This window comes from Passer domesticus, chromosome 3, assembly GCF_036417665.1.
Source record: "Passer domesticus isolate bPasDom1 chromosome 3, bPasDom1.hap1, whole genome shotgun sequence".
NCBI classification, from domain to species: domain Eukaryota; kingdom Metazoa; phylum Chordata; class Aves; order Passeriformes; family Passeridae; genus Passer; species Passer domesticus.
The window spans coordinates 20,265,777-20,286,954 of record NC_087476.1 but is presented as its reverse complement, the minus strand read 5'-3'; the positions used below and the strand labels follow the sequence as shown (position 1 = coordinate 20,286,954).

The following is a 21,178-nucleotide window of genomic DNA, read 5'->3' as shown; positions in this document are numbered from 1 at the left end:
CATTGCAAGATGTCTAAAATGAAGAAACCCTTGTCCCTCAAGAAATTCTACACTAACATAGTTTCTTTTCACAAAAACCACTTTTGCCCAAGTGAATGTGTCCTAGTTAATTCTGTCACTCTACTTTCACTGAACCTTTTAGATATTAAGAGCGCTTACTTGCGATTTGTTTCTTTCCTTTCAATTAAACAGGTTCCTTCCAGAGATACACCTGCGAACAGCCCTCGAGATTTGCAGTATGTATAGACAGCAGCAGAGCTTCTCAGGGCAACATCCCCTTCTAAGTTTCTAGAAGGAAAAGGTTTTGGTTGATATTCTTCAATACAGTTTTCTAGCATGAACAGTAATTGTCTTTTTCTTTCAATCCTTCATTTTATTTTTACCCTTTTTTCAGACAGAACCACAGAAAAACATTCCCTCATATGAATGCTCCCCATTAGGTCTCTGAGAGACTGTTCATGGTTTATGACTCAAAACAATCAAGGAGGCTTCAGGGTGATTTGCTGAGGCCAGGTTTACATCCTTTGAGGAGGTGAGTTTGGGTGTGCAGTGAGATTCACACAAGACAGAGGGGGAGGCTGCAAGCCCTGCTTCCAGGCTGATGAGGCAAATCCTGCAAGGTGGGATGGCACCATTTATCATGGCAATTGTTCTCCCTTACACAACTCCCAACCCCTCGCCCGGGGAAGGCCTGATGGGTCACAACTGACTCAATGCACTGACCAGAGAGGCAGCTGTCATGTCTGAGAAGGGATCATAAACCATCAAAGACCCCCAAAGCACCCTCAGACTGATTCCTGAGGCCTTGCACCAAAGAACTGAATGTGATGCAAAGGGATGCAATATATCAGAGCCTGTGGCAAGAGACATTGTCAAACTTCCCAACCAGGGGAGGTACCTGGGTGTTCCCAACCAGCCTGAACATATCCATTGAATAGGCATCCATTGAAATCTAAGCTTTGTGGAACCCCCACCACTGAGAAGACCAGAAGAAGAGATCAACAGGGATCCACAGAGAGGTGATATTTTCCACTCAGTCTGTCTTTCTGCCACTTTTTCTCTCTTCTCTTCTTCTTTTTCTGTTTTTTTCCCTCTCTCTCCCCCACTCACATTTACTGTTAAATAAAATCCATACTATTGACTTCAGCATATGGTCTCACTTGCATCTTATTTGGGCAAAGGCATCTCTGTAATAATTATAATAACTGGATCTTAACAACCTCCTCTAAAAACTATTAAGCCACACTAATCACATTTTAAAATGATCTGATTATGTTTGGACTGGTGACTGAAAGTCTATTCAATATTTCCAAATCCTCCTAGACTTTATGGTCAACACAAACACTTCAAGTAAGGCCTTACTGAACCTCAACAGATTTGGAAGATTACAGTATTTGTCCTTCACAGGATCACCTAAATATTTTAGGTTTAACGACAGTCATCTCAAAATGGATCAACATCATTGAATTGAAAGAAGGTTGCTCTGGACTTTGTCCAGCCAGTTTTTGAAGAATTCTAAGGATAGAATTCTACAGACACTCTGAGCAACACAATTTTACTAATGTCAAATATTTTTTTCTCATATCCACTCAGAACCTTCTTTGTTTCAATATATGACTACTACCTCTCATTCTCTTGCCATGCACCCCCGTAAAGAACTGGTGTCTGTCTTCTTGGTGATGCCCTGTTAGGAATTCAGCCTCAGAAGGTGTTCTCTCATCCAGGTTCAATAAGCTGAGCTCCCCCAGCCTCATTATTCACATACTGCATTTTTCTGGCCATTTAGGTAGTGGCTCACTGCACACACTCAGGTTTACAAACAACTTTCTGCAGGGGTAAAACTCAATGCAATATTTTAGGCACAGTCTACAAAATGTCAGGTAAAGGGGAACAATCACTTCCCGTATCTACTGGTTACAGTCCTGTTGATGCAGCCCCCTACACTGTTCACTGCCTTTTCTGTCAGGAATCAACTGCTGGCTTAGCCTCACTGCCCACCAGGATCCCAGCACCTTCTCTGTAGGGAAGCTGCTCAGCCTGATAGGGGGCTCATCCAACTAGGAGTGCAGAACTTTGCACTTGTTCTTGTTTGATTTCATGGGGTTTCATGCTGGATCTTTACACTCTCTAGGTTCATTGCTCTGAAATGCATTGGCTGCAAACCCTGGTTTGGAGTCATCCACAAACTTAAAGAAGATATTTTGCAACTGCTCCTCTAGGTTACTGATAAAAATACCAAGCAGGAGAAGTCCTAGAAGAGTCTCCTGAGGAGATCTGAATTAATCTGGCTTCAGACTTCAACATAAACCATTTACCACTGCTCTTCTAATGTGATGATCTTCACCTGTTTGCTTGTCTTCCCACCCTGACACCTCTGTCCCAGCTTGGACACAGAGATGTTGCAGGACAGTGTACTGAATGGCTGTGTAGGGTAGATTATAGTCACTGCCCTTCCCTGATCCACAGATCTCTCTCTCTCTTCTGTGCAATAAGTATCATCCTTTTATTTTGTTAGAAAAGATTAAAAACCAGCAGTAAAAACTTCATCATCAAAAACAGAGTAGCCATAAGGAGGCATATATTCCATAAGCAGTGTCTGAGGTAGCTGGGCTTGGTTATCCTGGAGAAGACTTGGGGCAAACCTAACAGCAGGCTTCAAATATCTAGGGAGAGGTAATCAAGAGTATGAAGCCAGGCTCTTTATAGCAGCATATGGAGGAAGAATAAAATACTATTGACATAAATAGAAAGAAGAAATACTTTCACTAGATGTAAGGCAGGAGAGATGAACAGCAGAGCAGGTTGCCCAGAGAACCAAGCAGTCTCCCTCATGGGGGATTTTCAACTGGAAAAAGGTTGGGAAAAAAAAAAAATTGAGCAACCTGATCTGAAGTCATAACAGACCTTGGTTTGAGCAGGAGGTTGGAGTGGCAGTCTTGTAAAGCTCATTTCCAAGTAAAATTATTCAGTGATTATTTCACCTCATCCTTTAAAATAAACAAGCTTAACCACTTAAAGGTTTAAAAGCAACTATTTGGTAAAGTTTTCATTTACTGTTAGGCAGATCTGTGGTGAAAGAAAGCACAGACCCATATGTTACTAAAAATCATAGTTCTATCATGCACAGAAGCACCTGTGCTCTTCATTGAGCCTAGCCAAACAGTCTCAAAAGGAAAACAAATCTCAGAACACTTTCCTTCTACCAGTAAATTACTTAATCAGAAAAGAAGATAAAAAGAAAAAAAAAAAGTGATTGGCAAGAACAATATGGCCCAGTCAGCACACAGGTTGCCCAGGCTGTTCTGTAACATATAAAAAAAATGCCACATCAATGTGGCTTTTAAAAATTAACTTTCATATATGCCTTATTAGGAAAATATATTACCCACCTCCCCAGAGGTCCAATTGCCACAGTAAGATTTCCTCCAAGTGTAAGATTTCCTCCTTTGGCAAAAGCTTCTACTGCTCTTTCATGATTCAGTATTATCACTAAGTCTGAGACCTAAAAAATATCAAATAAAAGTACCACACTTTTTAAGAAGAAAGAACAGGAGATGATCTTCCTTTCTTGTACAGGATTTTTTTGAAACAGCTTTCATGACAAAGTTGATTCTTTTTCTGCAAGGTATTTTGAATGAAAAATCCTTTCAACTACTTTTTTAATCAAATTTGATTGATTTTTTTCAAAGTGCTGATATGGTCAGTGTGTGATAAACAAAAGCTATAAGAGAAACTCTATGTTGAGTCAAAATTCCTAATTGACATTTTCTTATTTTCCATGTCTTACACAATTATGAAGGCACATTTTCAGATGTGAATTCATTTGATCATTCAATAACTAAACTAAAGAAGGCAAGACAGAACTTACTAAACAAAAATTCCTGTCCAAAGAATAAAAAGCAAAAAGGATACAGGTCCTATTGATAAAACTTTATTTTCATGACAGCAGTTTTATATATCTCTGTGCATGTATATGAATTATTAATTAACTTTTTAAGACTTGAATATGAGATGTAGTCAGTTGCTTCAAGAACCTATTAAACCTAATAATTGAAGAGGTAGCAATATACCCAAGGACTACTGCACCTGATCTTTCATCTGATGGACTTGACTGAAAGCCAGGTTCAGAAAAAAACTTTTGACTTACCCCAAATTCCAAACAGTGACAGCAGGGAATACAAGAGGAAATACCAGATTATTTGCAAAACAAGGCTGGCCAAGAAGTATCACACACAGCATAAGAGAGGTCTTTGTTATTAGCCCCCTGGTAACCTCCACCCCATCCCAAACAAAAGATGGCTACAGGAGCAGTCTGTGAATCATCCAGGGATGGAGGGAGAACATCTGTTAGGATACTGCTTCCTCCTCTTACCCATTAAGAGGATGAATCCATTGTTAAAGAAAAGCAAATCCATAGTGAGAAAGCCTTCAAGGAAAGCATTTATATAAATTTTAAAACTGGTCCTTAATTTGAAGTACCAAGTCACTGTGACTTCTGAAGTGTGATCTCCTTTTTTCAAAAAACATCCATAAGTATCACCACAACTATGTCAACTATAATCTCTCCTACAGGAATAAATTTCACCCAGTTTCGAAAACATCTAAGTGTATATAGGACTAGAAGAATGCTGAAATGGGACTCTAGGCTCCTAAGTCACTCAGGTACTTCTGAGTAACATATATTTTCTAGAAGAAATAAAAAAGATTGTGTTATAATAACGTCAGCAAGGAAACAGCATTTTGTAAGCTAACTAAAATTTCAATAGAATGGCACAGTATTACTCAGAGAAAAACTCCTCTCATAAGTAGCTTCTGTATTGCAATTATTTGATTCAGTATCAATAGGAAATGTCTACATTATCTAAAATATCAGGTGGGGATATTAAAAGAAAATTTTTCATAGATTAATTAAAACACATGAAGAGGCTTAAAAAGAAAGAAAAAAACAAACAAACCCCACAACAAAACAAACTCTGGGGCTCAGTGAACACTTTGTAATGCATTCAGATCCTGTAGTCATGAAAACCAATGAAAATCCCTTACAAAAATTAATGATTTTGTATTCACATCATCATTTAAAAAGTGCATGCAATAATGCCTGAGATCACACAGTGAACAATGAGGAGAGAATGAAATATTGATCTATTGCTCTGTATGTGAGTGCTGGCTGACTGGCTGCCAGGACAGGGTGGCTGGCTAGCTGTAGATGTACTGGGGGCTGGCATGGATCACCCAGGTCATCCACACATGGATTCTCCTGAAGAGCAAATGGCCATTGCAAGAGATCTTGTTGGCAGTGTATTGTTACTCTGATTTTCTTTGGGAATCAGCAGAACAAAAGCTAAGCAAAGAGAAGGATGAGTCTGCAAGCTAGTGTGGGGAAGCAGAGAAAAGATGAAAACATCTAAGTGTGAAGGAGCTGTGAGGAAGAAGAAATGGGAAGCAGAGGCAGAGCGCTGTTAGGGCTCAGCTCACCAGGGTTTCTCTGAATGTGAGGGGAGTCCTTTACTTAAGCATTTCTGCTGGATGGAACTGACTCCTTTTCTGTAGTATTCCTTCAGGAGAGGTATCACTGGTTCTTTCAGACTGAAGGGTCATGTCAGTAACCACAAGTGTGAGTGGGAAATGTGTGAAATACAGTAACATTAAGGGGACTCCATTTACTTCAGTTCTTTACACTGATTCTTGCCAGATGGAGTCCCTGTACCCTTTAGCAAAGCATTTGACACACTATTAAGTATAGGATGCTTTTTCAATTAACTTCAATTGTCTTATATGGGGACACTGACAGGAAGCTCTCTGTAAGTGAAAAATTCAGTCTGCTAGAAGTGAGAAATCAAGGAAATTAGTGTCATGTCAATTTTTTTCATCTAAATGTCTTCTAACAATTTGACTGATGGAATCAAAACCCCTCTTTTGTATGTCTTGCATAAATGGATTTCATAATAATATTTTTGTACATAGAAATAGATTCTACTATCTCACTAACATTTAGATCTTTGCAAATGTATTTTAATTTCTTGCAAAAAAAGTTACCAACAAGTATTTCAAATACAAAACCATACCTCAATTCCAATTTCAAATCCACCACCAAGACCAGCAATTCCTATTGCAGAGGGAGCAGACCAGGCTGTTGTGCAAAACAAGATAAATTTATGGAATTTTAACCATATATTACAAGTACTCACTTCATTATTACAGTTAAAAATGCTAACAAATTCTCTATTTAAAACTATGTTCAAAACCACTACAATAGAATCATAATGCTTTATCCTACAGGAAAGGATTTAAGAAATACAAACCCTTACAATCTAAACAATTCCTTGTTAAAAATTATTTATCATATACTTCTTCATAATCAGATATAATAAATTTTTCTAATGAATTTTATACTATGTACTTTTATATTTCATTATTTTCCACAAAGATACTGAAAGATTTACACTTGGTCAAACAAAGGTACAAAGATTTGAAAACAGCTTTCACACCAAACACTGTCACACCTGTCACCTACTTGCCTGACTCATCACACATCTCCTGTTTTATGCTGTGAAAAGAAGAATGAAAAAATATATTTTTATCTTTTTAAATTAACTTCTCATGAAGTACAAAAGGAAAATACCCACTTACTTCCATTAGGAAGACGAGCTAATACAATTCCACTTCCACCTCGAGCGGTCACCAAAAATCCAGCTTTGATAACAGACAAAACTGCAAGGCCTTTGGCTTTAGCTATTACATGAGCTGAAACAGCAAAATCATTTATTCAAAATAGAGAGAAGTTCTAAGAGAAGGGTAAAACAAAACTCAATATTTAACAAATATGAACACAAAAGTCAAATAATCAAATCAAAAGCTGAAAGAAAACTGCAAAAAAGTTGAACTAATAATGACACCCACCACAATGAACAGCAAACCCAGCTGCAGGTCACATAGCCTGTGACAATCTCTACACTGTCACAACTGCTCCGCCTGTCCTGATTAGCTTGCACAGAATTAGTTTGTTTAGTGCCACACACTTTGTGTGTGAGTACCCTTGGCAAGACAAACAGAAAACAGGCAGTGAATAGCTAACAACCATGTCTCCACAAATTTTTGGAGGAGTCCAAATTTAAATCACACCAACACAGAGCAGCCTAACAAGCTTGTATCATTAGACAGTGTTAGTGGCAAATACCAATATGTCATCATCCTGCAAATCTTAATGCAGACCTTCCAGAACATAAAAGTTAAGGATTTAAAACCACAACCAGCAATACCAGGTGGAGGAAGACACTAGGAGAAACACAGAGTAACAACTGCAAAAATAAGGAGGACAGCAGCAAATAAGAGTGCTGAACCAAAAGGAAAATCACCCTGATTTTTTTGCTTCAACTTATTTTCACCTAGCTAATTCCAATCAAAACAGATATTCAAGAGCTAGAGCTCCTAGACCAGGTTCTCTCTTAAGATCATACACACGTTCTTAAGAACATACACAAATGTTCTTAAAAACATTTACAGGGTTGAGCATGACACAGTCCATCCATCCCGGGGGAAACCTTCCAGTGCTGGTACCTTGTAGCAGTAAGCATTCAAAAGATCTCTCCCAGTAAGTAAACACTGCCAAGAATATAGCAAACTGAAACCCTTCACTTCCAAAATATTTTCAAAGAAGTTATGGCACCCAAAATTTTCATTAATCTCTAAGTCGTGGTCAGTGGAAACAGAGGGAATTGGTAAAGACAGCATGACTACAACACAGGGAGTGCTGATGGTTTTAGCTGAAACAAAGCATTTTATTTACTCACGTGGTATGATTTTATCTGGTCCATTTCTGGAAGTTATTTCTGTAAATTCTCGTAATATTTTAGCTGCCTTTTTAGCTTCTGACTTCAGGTTGGAAGGTATAGGGTTGTTCACTGTAAAACATGAAATAAATAAATTATGGTCAATTTAGGATATCTCATATGAAAAAAACCAGTATCATTTGTATGGGAAAAGTAGTTCTTTACAAATAAAGAGTAAATCAAATCTAACAGAACATGTGAATATAAGAAGTCATTTCTGCATCAGTTCCACATTTTGTTTCTGACAATTTCAACTGAAGACTCCACTTAATAAAACACACAAGCCTGATTCTTTTATGTAATCTCTTTCTCTTTCACATGTTCAGAATCCACACTAGTCACAGCAAGGGTGTTTGAGACACATCCTTTGCTGTTCCTGTCACCATTTATTTATAGATTTACTGCACACAAATTTGTCTAAAGCCTTTTCAATCTGCTGATACTCTGCTATTGGAATTCCTGCAGCAGCAGTTTACCTCCTACTTAAAGAAATACATGCTCTATTTTAAATCAATCTGCTAGTTACAGTGAATGCCTGCTAGTTCAAGTATTACAAGTTCTGGTGAATACCTAATGCATTCAACTTACCTATCACCTTCATGCTTTTACACATGGTCAAAGCCCCCAGCCTTCTCCACTCTTTCAGGAGTCTCAACCTTAGTCTCTCCTCAGGTAGTTGCTCCACCCCTGATCATTCTAACTGCTGTTCTCTATATCACTGTCAACTCTGCTGTCCTTCAAACAGCAGAACAGGCAACTGCTGACTCAAGAACCCTAAAAGTTTCATACCTCTTCAGGACACTTCTCTTACAGAGCTAAACATGTGGCATGTTCTGAAAGTGAACAAAATTCAGTTCCAGACCAAGAAATTTCCTTTGGAGATCTACCTCCTGTTGAAGGTCTTACCAGTATTTTCTTTCCAATGTGATCTAACATAAGCCCCTCATGTATTTCAACTGAGGAAAAAGCACAGATTAGAGATAAATTATGTGTACTTTATAAAGCTGCAGAGTACTGTAGCAAACACACAAAATCTTGAAATCTACCCTCCAAACGGACAAGACCATAAAGTCTACAGAAGTGTGTTTATTCCATTTTGATCTACTAGATCTGTTGTCACTAGTCAATGACTACACAGAATCAAGTATTATAAATTACTAATATTCTGCAGCATGATAAATACCATTATATGTAGGAATAGTAATGTTTCACCTGTCGATACGCAAAAAGAAGCCTTAGTGCAGTTAAAGAGATAATAGTTAGTCTTGATTGTTATATCTACTAAAATCCCTCAGTTACCTAAATTATTCTTGTTTTCCTGTCTGAAGATAACACTATTTCCAAATCTAGCAGAACCAAACCATACAACTAACACATAAATATATTGCAGAAGAAAGATGCATCTAGTCTCACATCACATCTCTGAAAAAATTAGCACCAGCATTCCCATAAAATTCTACTGTTCCTAAATTCACAAACATCTAAAAAATACTGTGCTTAGAGAAACAACATTCAGTCAAAAGTGGATTTTTTTAATTGGCATTCCCTGAACATTCATTCACCTCTTCACTCTGGACAACATTCCCACCTAAAACCAAGAAAGTGAGGACTAAATACATTTTAAGGCTACATCAATGAAGCTTAGAGAGCAATTCAGCTCAGACCTAGTGAAGAGCATAGCAGCATAGCCAGGATTCTGTCCCAGCTCCCTTGGCTAGACTATGATACACCTCCATTTTTCAAAGAGAATATTCCTCTGGTATGTTCTCCAGGCAAAAAGGAAGATTCCAAGAACAAGAGAGATTTTGAAAGCTGAATGTCTGGATTAGCTCCCCAGAGGCAGCTTGAAGGAACAATTTGTTTTGGTGAAAATGTAGCAGGTACAACCTTGGAGAGTTTGAAGTTACATCAGCCATCAGAAGGCTGTGCAGAAATATCAGCCCCTCTGGGAACAAAAGGAAATGTATAGAATGTGACAGACTCTAAACCATACTGCAGTTATCAGAGTAGAAATATTAATTCTATCTCCTAATAATCCCTTCTCTTTTCAGAAAATTAAGACAATAGTCAAGACCCTAAGTGTGAGGGGATAGGAGAAGGTGAAGCTCTAAGGGCTCAGGATATTCTGAAAAGTTCTTGGCATGTTAATTTTCTCTGACTGTTACAGTACTAAAATTGTCAAACTGCTTCAGGAGTTTTGAACATGCATTTCTTCTGGGTTGGAAGGCTATGTAGCCAGGCTGGAACCTGGCTACATAGCAAGGAGAGGCCAGTGTAGCTCAAATAAAACATGACTCACAATTGCTTTTGGTAGTTTAACAAACTGGGGTGATGCAAGTGTCTCCTTTATTTCTGTTGTTTGTACTTCACACTGCATTTTCAAGGTCAGAGGGCAAACATGATCAGCATGTTGTAAGAGAAAAATAAGATTTCTGCTTCTGTATGAAGGCAGTTCCAGAAAGCAACACCATTGTGCTCAAGAAGGCACAAAGAATAAACCTAGCATATTATAATTTGTAACTAATAATTAACATTGTAATACACAGTGCATGTTCATTTGCAAAATCAGGTGACCACTTATATATGTAGGTTTTCACTTAAGATACTTTGCAAGTCTTGAGTTTGGGAAGGGTTACCTATCCAGTCTACCCAGAACACACATTTCATGGTACTTAATTTTTCACATGGCTCAGTAAGATTAGACTGTGGTAAAATGGACATTTATGTGCCTGACCATGCAGGACTTCTAGCAAAGTGATCAAGATAATGAAAAGAAGACCTGTACACTGGAGATAAAAAATACTGGTGAGTTAAAAAACATTACTGATCAAAAGTAAGCATTATCCAGCTCCTAAATGAGAGAAATAAAATAAACTTCTGTGCTCTTCTCAAACTCTTCTTCCTTGTTTACCCATGCATTCCTTCCCGCCCTTTGCTTCTCTTTGGCTAATCTCAGAATTTGGAAAAACATCTCCAATTATTCTTCCTACTACTAGAAAAGAAAAAAAAAAGCAGCTCATATTTCATACAGATTAGAAGAGAAATTCCTTAGCAAAATCCATTGAGAAAATTAGGTGTTTTCAGACCTGAAAGTCTGCAAACAGGAATAATAGAGTCGGAAAAAACATAAAACCAGAATACAGTTTTGTAAGCATTTTCAGATTTCAGATTCAGAATTGCTTCAGAAAGATTTGATAGCTATCAGAAAACACTATGTGCATGCCACTGTGCACATAGGAGGTACTATTTAATTGAAGACAATTTGAAGCTGAACTTGAGGAGTCAGCAAAAGTAACAGTTACTACCTCACTGTTCCTTCACCTCTCTGAGCAACCTGCTCTTGTCAAGTGTTCCTGCTTATTGCAGGAAGGGTTGGATTAGATGCCCTTTTTCATTTCAGCTCCAAACCATTCTATGACTTTCCTGCACTATGATTCCAAAAACTGTATTTTAAAATACAAATTTTGCACAGAAAAATAGCATTAGTTAAGCAAATTAAAAACTAGATATTTCCACGCCAACCTTTCTAAAAGGGTTTTTTGGGGCTTATCCCCATTTTTTTTGATTTGTTTTGTTTTTTGATTGGTTTTGTTTGATTTTTTGGGTGTTTGTTTTTGGGGGTTTTTTTGTGCCACATGGTATGGGGTACCTTTATCACCAGGGAATGGAGAAACTGGAGAGACATTCATCCAGCTGTACTCTACAACAGCAAGCACAGGAAAGCTTAACTTCCAATCCTCAAAAGATCAGAAACTTCATTTTCTCCCTGTATCACTTATTTCCTACATCATTATTTCTTCTGCATTCCTTGGGTAGCTATTTCTTCTGCATTCTTTAGGTAGTCACAGGAATTCACTCCATTATCCCTTACTTTTTCCCTTCCTGTCACAGACTAAAGTAATGCAGGATTATTTTTCTGACTAAGACAAGCAGGTGGATTTGACAACAGCATTCTGCCAGTTACTTTGCATGTGGCCAGACTTGTGCACTTTCAGAAGCTATGAAATGGGTGATATTTCTACAGCACAAGAGAAGTACAGAAGGAGGAAAAAAGGGAAGAAAAAAATAAAGTGGTTGAACATGCTACCAACTGAAGAGTTTAAAGCTATACCTTGTAGAGAAAGGTGGCAAGTAAGATTTAAACTTAGACAGTAGCAAGTATGAAAATTAAAGTGACATTAACTGGCAAGCAAAAATTGCACAGAGAGGATTTAACAACAGGCAGGATGAATAAGCCACCTGATTAAGCACTTGCATGCTGCAAACCAACACAGTTACTCAAAGTGGTAACCATATGATTCCTTCCCCAGTGGCTCACTTTGAGTTCCTTTATTTACTTCCATAATGTTATCTAGATACTAAAGATCTGGCAGGATGCCTATAGGAGCCTTGAGGAACAGATGACCTGTTTAAAAAAAAAACAAAAAAAACCAACAAACCCAAACAAATCCACACCCTGACCTCAATTATGTATAATATGATGCCTGATAATGCCTGGCTGGACTCCCATTTTGGTGAATGCTAGAACCACAGCAGAAGAAATATAGTTTTTATCACTGAGGAAAGGGGGAAGCTTGGCTCTCCCTCTTGGGCTATGCCACACTCAGGATTTTGTCAACAGAGTTCAGGATTATGTAAGGACAGAGTCAACAATCAACACTAACAAGGCAGTTTAATGATTTGATATAAAGTGTATATACAGTATGGCTGAGGCCTGACTCTTAACATTTAATTTTAGATCAATTTCATAAAACTTTGTCCAAAGGCAAAATAAAAAAACCCTAGTACATAAAAAAATAGCACAAATATGTCAGACAATTCAAAACTATTCACTTTAAAAAAAAAGGACACAGAGGTTTGCACTGTGGTGCAGAGGTGGCATCTGTCCCAAAATACAACAGAAATAAAAAAAATATTAGAGTGAAGGCAGAGGAGTAAATTCTTACTTCTATTTATTTTAATCACTCTGTAAACAGACCAAATTGTAAGTGGGATTTCTGCGAGCTCACAAATTATTCCAGCTTCTGTTCATCTATCAACTTATCCTCTTCTCCCTCAAGCTTGCCTTAGGATTTAGTTTGTAAAATTAGTTCCTTAGAAATTCATTTAATATCACAAGTCTATTGAAAAAATCATATAGACACATCTGCTTTTTAACAAAAATACTGTATGAAATATTCAGACATAAGCAGAATTTCCGTGTTCCGTTTACCCCATCAATAGCATACGCAATAACCCTGTAGCACTGTCTTCACTATTAGCTTTTAAGTATGCATATCTAATTGTCTGTTTGGTATTCAAGCACTGCTCAGGAAAGAGGCAACCAGGAGCAATAAGACAATAATATCTATCAGGAGGATACACTGACTGATGGATTTGGAATGCCGTGACCAGCGAATGCTCAGCTGGGAGCAAGCTTCATTTGCACTCCTGCTTGTTGTTGAAAGGAGAAGATATTGAGCATATGTGAGTCAGCAACACAAACCCCATGGGGGAATATCACACCAAAATTGATTAACTGCTTAATTTGTAAGCTGATGAGGCAAGTGCGTCAGCCTCTAATTTACATTCTGACTAACAGTAATAATTTTCTGGCTGAACATTTGGTGAAATTATCTGAGCAAGGTGCATTAAAGAATAAATAAAGCCTTTTTACTTAAAAGCTATAACTAATTCTGATACAATCAAAATTATGCTGAATATGAACAGATGAAATAAAGCCTAGTGGCATTACGAGAACCCAAACATCCAAGGTACAGTTTCAAAGAACAGATGACAAAGGGGAGACAAAGATTCACATGCAGATTTCACACATATGTTGCCCATGTATGTTTGAGCTTTGAAGTATTTGGTGAAAAGTGGTTTTGTGGGGTTTTTTGGCTACAAAAAGAAGAAAAACAATGACAAATACCTCTATGAGCGCCATTCAGTGTTTGCTTTCACCTCACTAAAAAATACAGAAATAGCACAAGAATACATTAAGGCATAGCTGATTTGCAAATACCCATGGTTACATCAGGAACATCAATGCTAAAAGGCTTATAGGAACAGAGAACATTCAAAATCATGTACATTCATAAACATGAAAATTCGCATAGTCAAGACAAGTTAAAGAACAACATTTTAATGGGAAGGAGAAACCTGAAAAACAAGACTGTGCAGCACTGGAAAAGGGCCTAAACAAGAAATTTCAATTTGGCACTACAATTAAAGAGATTAATGCAATTTTGGTTCCACAAATGTGTAACAACATGATACTGTGGTAGCCACCTCCAGCCTTGGGATTCATCTGGTACTTGGAATTCCTCAAACAGCATGCCAGATGTGCTTCGTAAGCATTTGCCCAGCCCAAGAAAATGTGATGCAATACAGAGATGTGCATGATGAGCGGCAGCCTCTGCTAAACATGCCTCTGTGAGTCTCTCTCCATTTATGATCTCCAACACCTGAAGCCAGTGATTGAAAGCAAAGAATCCAGGTTAATGAAATATCAAGAAAAGATCTGTAGAGTTTAAGGAAATTTAAGTAGTTTAAGTAGCAGAATAAGTTGAAAAGGAACCTACAGGAAAAGGCTGTTAAAAAATAAAGGTAATAATGACCCTCTTTAGTTGAAATCCAGCAGACTACTATTGTCAGAGCCTGAGCTCCTTACTCCTGGTTTGGTACCAACAACAACAAGCAGATACTGTTTCCTCCAGATTCCAAGGACCATGAACAAGGAAAGGCTCAGAATGTACACTTTGAACATCCACTTATGGTATAGGCAAGGAGTCTATGGAAGCAGTAGCAGGGAATGGGAAAGCATTACTGACACAATGGGCAAGGTTGTACAATTCTGACATACACATCTGGAGAACACCAAGGGAGACAGGAGTGTAAGGCAATGGAAGCAGTGCTGAAAAGTAAAAAACAGGGTCTCTACAGTGAAGTTTTGCACTATGCTCATATATTTCTATGATGATCTTTATCACTTGGTTTCCTGAAGTTTTACCAGCTTACATGCTTCACTGCTCATCAACAACACTGGTGTGAGAAATCATTGATCTGTCAGTGATCTGTCAGACAGTACGAGTTATGGCACGGTGCAAGTACTACAGGAAGCACTGGCCTTGCAGAGTGTCAGGTGAGCTGCACTGGAAGACTCTAATGTGTGCTTTCACAACCCTAATGGTTTTTATACTGTAAATAAATGTAACTACACTTTCCTCCTTCCCCACCCTGGATTACAAATTGTTTACTCGATGGCATTGCATTAAGCTGGCACTGGTAGTGGTGAGAGAGGCAGAACAAACCTGAAAGGTCTGCAGAACGTGCAGCTGACAGCATACAGAAATCAAGGAGTTGGAAGTGTTTTAAGGTTTACCTAAGACAGATAGAAATATATTCTGTCCAAACACTCTGGTGAGCGGAAGTAAAAGAAGTGCTTAAAAATAAAGCTGAAAATGAAAAAAAAACCACAACCCACTCGTACCCATGCTAAAACCAGCCTGTTTTTCCTTGTTTTACCTGCAATACCCTGCTAAAGTTAGCTGCTGACGACAGCCTGTGCCCAGGAAAAACCTCATGAGCATACTGAAGTTACAACTAAATTCAGCCTTCAAGAACTCAAATATGCAAAAGGAATGACACCTAACAGAAGATAGCACCTTCTCTAAAAGGAAAACAGCCCAACAAGTCTATATTTCAAAGAGAAGAATCTCACAGACACTGCTATCAATATAGAAAGCTGAGATATTTACAGTATTTTGAAGAACTTTTTGATGGAGTATAACATTATAATTAGAAATTATAATAATATTTGTGATTATATTTCCATAATTATATTTCCACAATTACATCTATTTATACATTTAAATCACAGCAATTTGTGTGGAGGGAGGAATAAAAATGCCATTAATACTTCCGAAAACCTTTACGTAAACTTGCATTACATCTGTATGTGGTTACTGCAAGACAGCTAAGCCAGACAAGAAGAAGTAACACAGTCATCTGGGTTTGGATTTTGGCATGCAAACACACAGTATGAAATCAACCCAAAATACAAAGAATCACAAGTCTTTACTGGGAAAATAACCATTTCAAACACAGGAGGCCTTTCACTGATAGAAATGAAGCAATGGAGACAGATGAGCAGATTTCCTTTTTTTCTCATCTCTAGAAGACTGTAGATTTGAGTTTCTGGGGTTTTGTGTATGTGTGTTCTAGGAAGTTTTTTAAAAATATATTACTATGAGTTACGAAAATTAAAATACTCAGTTGTAAGTCTAAACCTGGAGAGGCAAGCTGCCTCACCCAGCCTGCATGGGCACTATGCACCATTAGCTAGTACTCTCAGAGGAGCAACTCTTCACAGCCTTTATGGGAGAGTCACTGAATGGTTTCTGTTGGAAGGGACCTGAAAGATCATACAGCCCCCTGTAACAGGCAAGGACACCTTCTCCTAGACCAGGCTGCTCGAAGTCCCACCCAATGTGGCCATGAACGAGGCATCCACAACTCCTCTGGGCAACCTGTTCCCAGTGCCTCACCACCCTCACAGTAAGGAATGTATTCCTAACGTCTAATCTTCCCTCTTTTCATTTAAAATTGCTACGCCTTCCTTGTTCAGTCACCATCTGTCTGTGTAAAAAGACCTTTTAGGCATCACCTCTCTCCCTGGAGGTGTCCTTCAAGCTGAACAAACCCAGCTTTCTCAGCCTGGCTCTACAGGAGAGGGGCTTCATCTCTTTGATCATCTCTGTTGCCCTTCTCTGAATTTGCTCCAACAGGTCCACATTTGCCTCGTGCTAAGAACTCCAGAGCTGGAAGCAGCACTGTACGGGGGGTCTCATGAGAGCAGAGTAGAGGGGGAGAATCCCGTCCCTTGCCCTGCTGCCCATGCTGCTTTGGATGCAGCCCAGGGTGCAGCCGGGTTTTCTGGACTGCAGGGGCACACTGCCACATTGCCAACTCATGTCCAGCATTGGTCTGCCATAACCTCCAAGTCCTTCTCAGCAGTGCTGCTCTCAGTGAGTTCCTCTCCCAGCCTGTTCCAATGCTTGACAATCCCTGTATCTGGGATTGCCTTGACCCAGGTGCAGCACCTTGTACTTGGACTTGTTGAACTTCATGATGCTCTCATGTACCACTTCTCCAGCTTGTCAAGGTCCCTCTTGATGGCATCCTGTCCTTCTGCTGTATCAATGGCACTGCTCAGCTTTGTGTCATCAGCAAAAACTTGCTGAGGATAAACACTGAATGTATGTTTAAGGCTTTCTGCCATGACTTTTTTAAAGCAGTAAGTAAACTTCAAGGTCAAGTTTTTAGGCTGTTGTCCTCTAAGCACAGGTATTTTGTAAACTCAGGCTTACAGAGATATAAATTGAGATGTTAGATGATGACCTTTTGGAAAGCAAAGCAAAATTCATTTGAAATGCAATAATTATATAAAAATAACACATCCAAAATAAGCTTAGTCTTTGCACAGGCTACCTGATATAAATTATATGGTATGAAATGTGATAAAAGTAATAATCCTTGTGAGCTGTATCAGTGTCACTATTGTCATGTATAGTGTCCAAAAGCATAAAAGATTTTTGGTCAGCTCTAGTGTTTACAACCTGCCTTTTCAAATCTTGCAAGAAATTATGTATGCACTTCTAGATCATGGGAGCTCAATATTTTTCACATGAAATATTCATTTTTTTAATAGTAAAATAATCCTACAACACGTAAAAAACCCATACCCCATTTCATCATAGCATAATTTTTATAACTTTTCTTCAGTGAGAGGAAAGAACTTCATTAATTCAAACACAAAGTTGATCACTTTGTAACTTTATGTGGTATGAGACCTCAGTCTCATATTGAATTAACTGTTTCCTTGAGAAAAGTCAAGGAAAAAAAGCCCTGTAACATTCTCCTGCCTTATCAAAAGCATTTGATGAGTTGGGTTCCCAGCAGTTTTTGTACTGAAGTCAGCTTGGAGAAAATGCTAATTAGGGATGTAGAATTTCCTCTCATCTCCTATTCTGATGAAAGCTGAAATATATGAGGGTAAAATGAGAGTGACAAAGCTGAAAAATGTACTTTACAGAAAAATGTGTTTCTCTTGTAGATGCAAGATGTTTCAACTAGGTGATGTTCCTTATTTCTAAGGAACTGCGGCATGTGAAGAGAGTTGAGACCTGCCTGAGGCACAGAGGATTTGTTCCAAAAGTGACTTTAGACATCTGTCCAGCTGCATAGGAGGCAGAGCAGTGGAATACCTGTAGCTAAAAGTCTTCAAAAATACTTGCAACTTTTAGCAATTGCAATACTAAAATCCCAAGCCCACAGTTCTACAACCAAGTTGTAGCCTTTGCACTGGAAGAAAGGATAAACACAAGTGGCATTTCCATTTGTGCAAAAAGAATCATAAAACATCATTTTCAAGAATACAGACGACAGTGATGTGCTCCAAATCATGCACAAAAGGCAGAGTTGTGCTGGGGGTTGTCTGAGACTCATGTGTGAACTCTAGCAAGAATTTGTACTACAAGAATTGCAGGCTTTGGCTCAAAACATGCCACCACACCTATCCAGCCCACACCCATGCCCCAGGATGCTGTCCACTTGAAACCCTTTAGCAAGTCTTTCATATACATTTATCATAATATGTTGGATGTGTAAACAATTGGCACCAAAGAGGTCCTACCCAACAAGTAAGATAAGCAGCATGACTGAAGCTAAGTCAGAGCTACAAATTCAGTTCCACCTTGTGTCATCTTAATACAGGAGTTGGTATGATATGTGAAATTTAGACAGTGGGGTAAGGGGAAAATCCCAAAGGAAATCTTAATTTTGACTTGTTAACTGTATTTCAATAATTAAGAATAAACTTCAGGGCAACCCAAGCATATTAACATTATTACCCTTTGCAAATGAAAGTTCTAACTAAAACAAGGCTGTTTTTGTACAAAAATCCCAAACAAACATCTTGTTTATCTTCTCACCAAGGCCAGAAGTACAGAGAGAATAAAAATGTAATATGAAACCCAGATGTGCAGTACACATAGCCCTCTATGCTACCATGAAAAAATATTAACTGCCTAAACAAAATACAGATTCTGCTTACTTCCCAATGACAATACTTAACACTTCTGTCAAGAAAACTGTTACCATCATTCTGATTGTCATTTCCACACTTCACAGATGTCCCAATTCACTATGTGTGTGAATCAAATCTAAGAAGTCACCAATTCCCACAACTAATTAATTCCTACAATTAAACACACAAGAAATATTTATTCAAGCTAAAACAAATAAACTTTTAAAAAGTGAAGATACTTGATATTCATTAATCAAGAATTAGAAGAACTCTAGTTTTTCCTAAGTTCTTAAATTATCTTCTTCACAAGAGCGTTTCTCCTTCACTAAGTCATACAAGTTATCCTTCATAACAGCCCTGCATTAGAGGCTCTTTTACAACAATGCAAGAACTGCTTCAAAAGCCCCCAAAACATGGACAGCTTATTACACCAGAAAGAGTAATTTTTAATGGTGAGAAACCATGGACAACACTGAATTCTGCCACAGTCCATTTCAAAGGCATGAAGTAGCCATTAGCTGAAGAAGACAAAAATTGTGTCTCTCTTCCACTGCTGCAGGCTGAAAATGAGAGAATCATTTAGGCTGGAAAACACCTCTGAGGTCATCAAGTCCAACCTCTGACCAAACACCACTGTGTCAGCTAGACCACAGCCATAAGTGTCACGTCCAGTTTTTCCCTGAACACCTTCAGGGATGGTGACTCCACCACCTCCTTGGGCAGCCTGTTCCAATGCTTGACAATCCCTTCAATTAACACTGGAATAACACTTAAGGATCCTCCCCAGTTCCCTCCCAAAGACAGGGAAACATGAAAGACTTGGCCTCAAAATTACAGCTAGGCATGTGCCTACATGTGACATGCAAGCTACAAACAGGGGGTTTTATAGGAACTCCAGGACGGCCTTTCAAAGCACTCGCTTCTACACAGAGCCTCACCCTGCCCAACCCACAAACACAGGAACGGGGCTGGAGGGGGAAATCCGCTTCCAGTGTCGACACCACAAAGGTTGCATGTGACAGAAAGCAGGACTGAAGGCACTCTGCCTGCTCAGCTACAGTATGGCAGAGCCACACGTGAGAATGCCACAAGTGACTCAGCCCACCCTCCTTTGCCAAGGCCACGTCTGACAAGTGGGAAGAGCCCTGGCCCCGGTCTGGTTCCACCTCACACCCCAGCACCTGAGAGCTGGCCCGACAACAGCGGGATGCTGCAGGCACCGGGGACAAAAACCACGCTGTTGATTACCAATCCCTTCCACTGCAAAGTCAAACAACTAGAACATTTTTAAAAAGTGGCTGTACAACCGTATTTACAAAAGAAGCAGCGTATGCAGGATAGCATTTCAAGCTGCACAAAAGGAAATGTGCAGTTTGCTCCATTCCGCAGCAAACGTTATATAAGCTCTTCAGCTTTCATTTGCAAGTCACAGATCTGACACAAAATTAAGAATCTGGCATTTTTTATTTAACCTTCAAACTGCTGCATTTTGACCAGAAGACCAGCCAAGCAAGTCTTTAAAAAGCAGCAGAGGAATCCAGTCCTGGCCACACCCTGCCGTGCTGGGGCTGCGTCTCCTGGTGTTACAAAACCCAGCCAGGTACACAGATCCAGCGTACGAGATAGCCCAGCAGAAAAAATTGAAATAAATACGTACAAAAGTTTAAAAATTTATATACTTTAAAAAAATAAATAAAATGTAAAAATAGATGTGCATATACATATGTCTTACAATGCATAGTAGGTAAATATAACCTGTCTATATTACACAGAAATAAAATGCAACTGAATAAACCAAAAACCAGACACTGGAGCTGCCCTGGAAAGCGAAGCGCCCCTGTGCTCAATTTCCCCAGCAGCCTGGCGAGGCCAAAGCCGCATTCGACGCTTCTTAGATTTTAACGTGGAAGACGCAGCACATGCCGCGACCCCGGCTGACGAGGGGCTGCGGTGTGCCAGCGCAGCCCGGCCCGCCCGCACGAGCCTTCGCTCCGCCCGCGGGGTGCGGGGGCGGCTGCGAGCCCGCCGCGGCTGCTGCGCTGCGGAGCCCACCGGGCCCGGGACCCTCGCTCCTGCCCCCGCGGGATACTCACTCCTGCCCGGGCCGGGGCTGCCCCGCTCCCCCTCGCTTCCTCTCCTCCTGCCGCCGCCGCCGCCGCAGCCTCACTGGGCGGCGCACGGGCGGCCCCGCCGAGCCGCGCACCTGCCGCAGGTGAGGCGGGCGGGGCAGGGGCGATTGCGAAGCGCCCGCTCCCCTTCCCGGCAGCGGCCCCTCGGCGGC

General features: G+C 39.5%; 1 protein-coding gene across 5 annotated transcripts in view; it reads right to left on the bottom strand.

The window, feature by feature from the left end:
• SH3YL1 (SH3 and SYLF domain containing 1) overlaps positions 1–21,178 on the bottom strand; it is a 47,947-nt gene that overhangs the window by 26,590 nt on the left and 179 nt on the right. For 2 of the 5 annotated variants that reach the window (XM_064412057.1, XM_064412058.1), the window contains exons 1-6: positions 8,418–8,445; positions 7,791–7,901; positions 6,631–6,744; positions 6,066–6,130; positions 3,390–3,502; positions 160–288 (exon numbers count right to left, since the gene is read on the bottom strand). In XM_064412057.1, coding sequence (XP_064268127.1) covers positions 160–288; positions 3,390–3,502; positions 6,066–6,130; positions 6,631–6,744; positions 7,791–7,901; positions 8,418–8,442 — 557 coding nt within the window. In that variant the 5' untranslated portion in view covers positions 8,443–8,445. The other 3 variants (XM_064412059.1, XM_064412061.1, XM_064412060.1) reach the window with 3 other exon arrangements.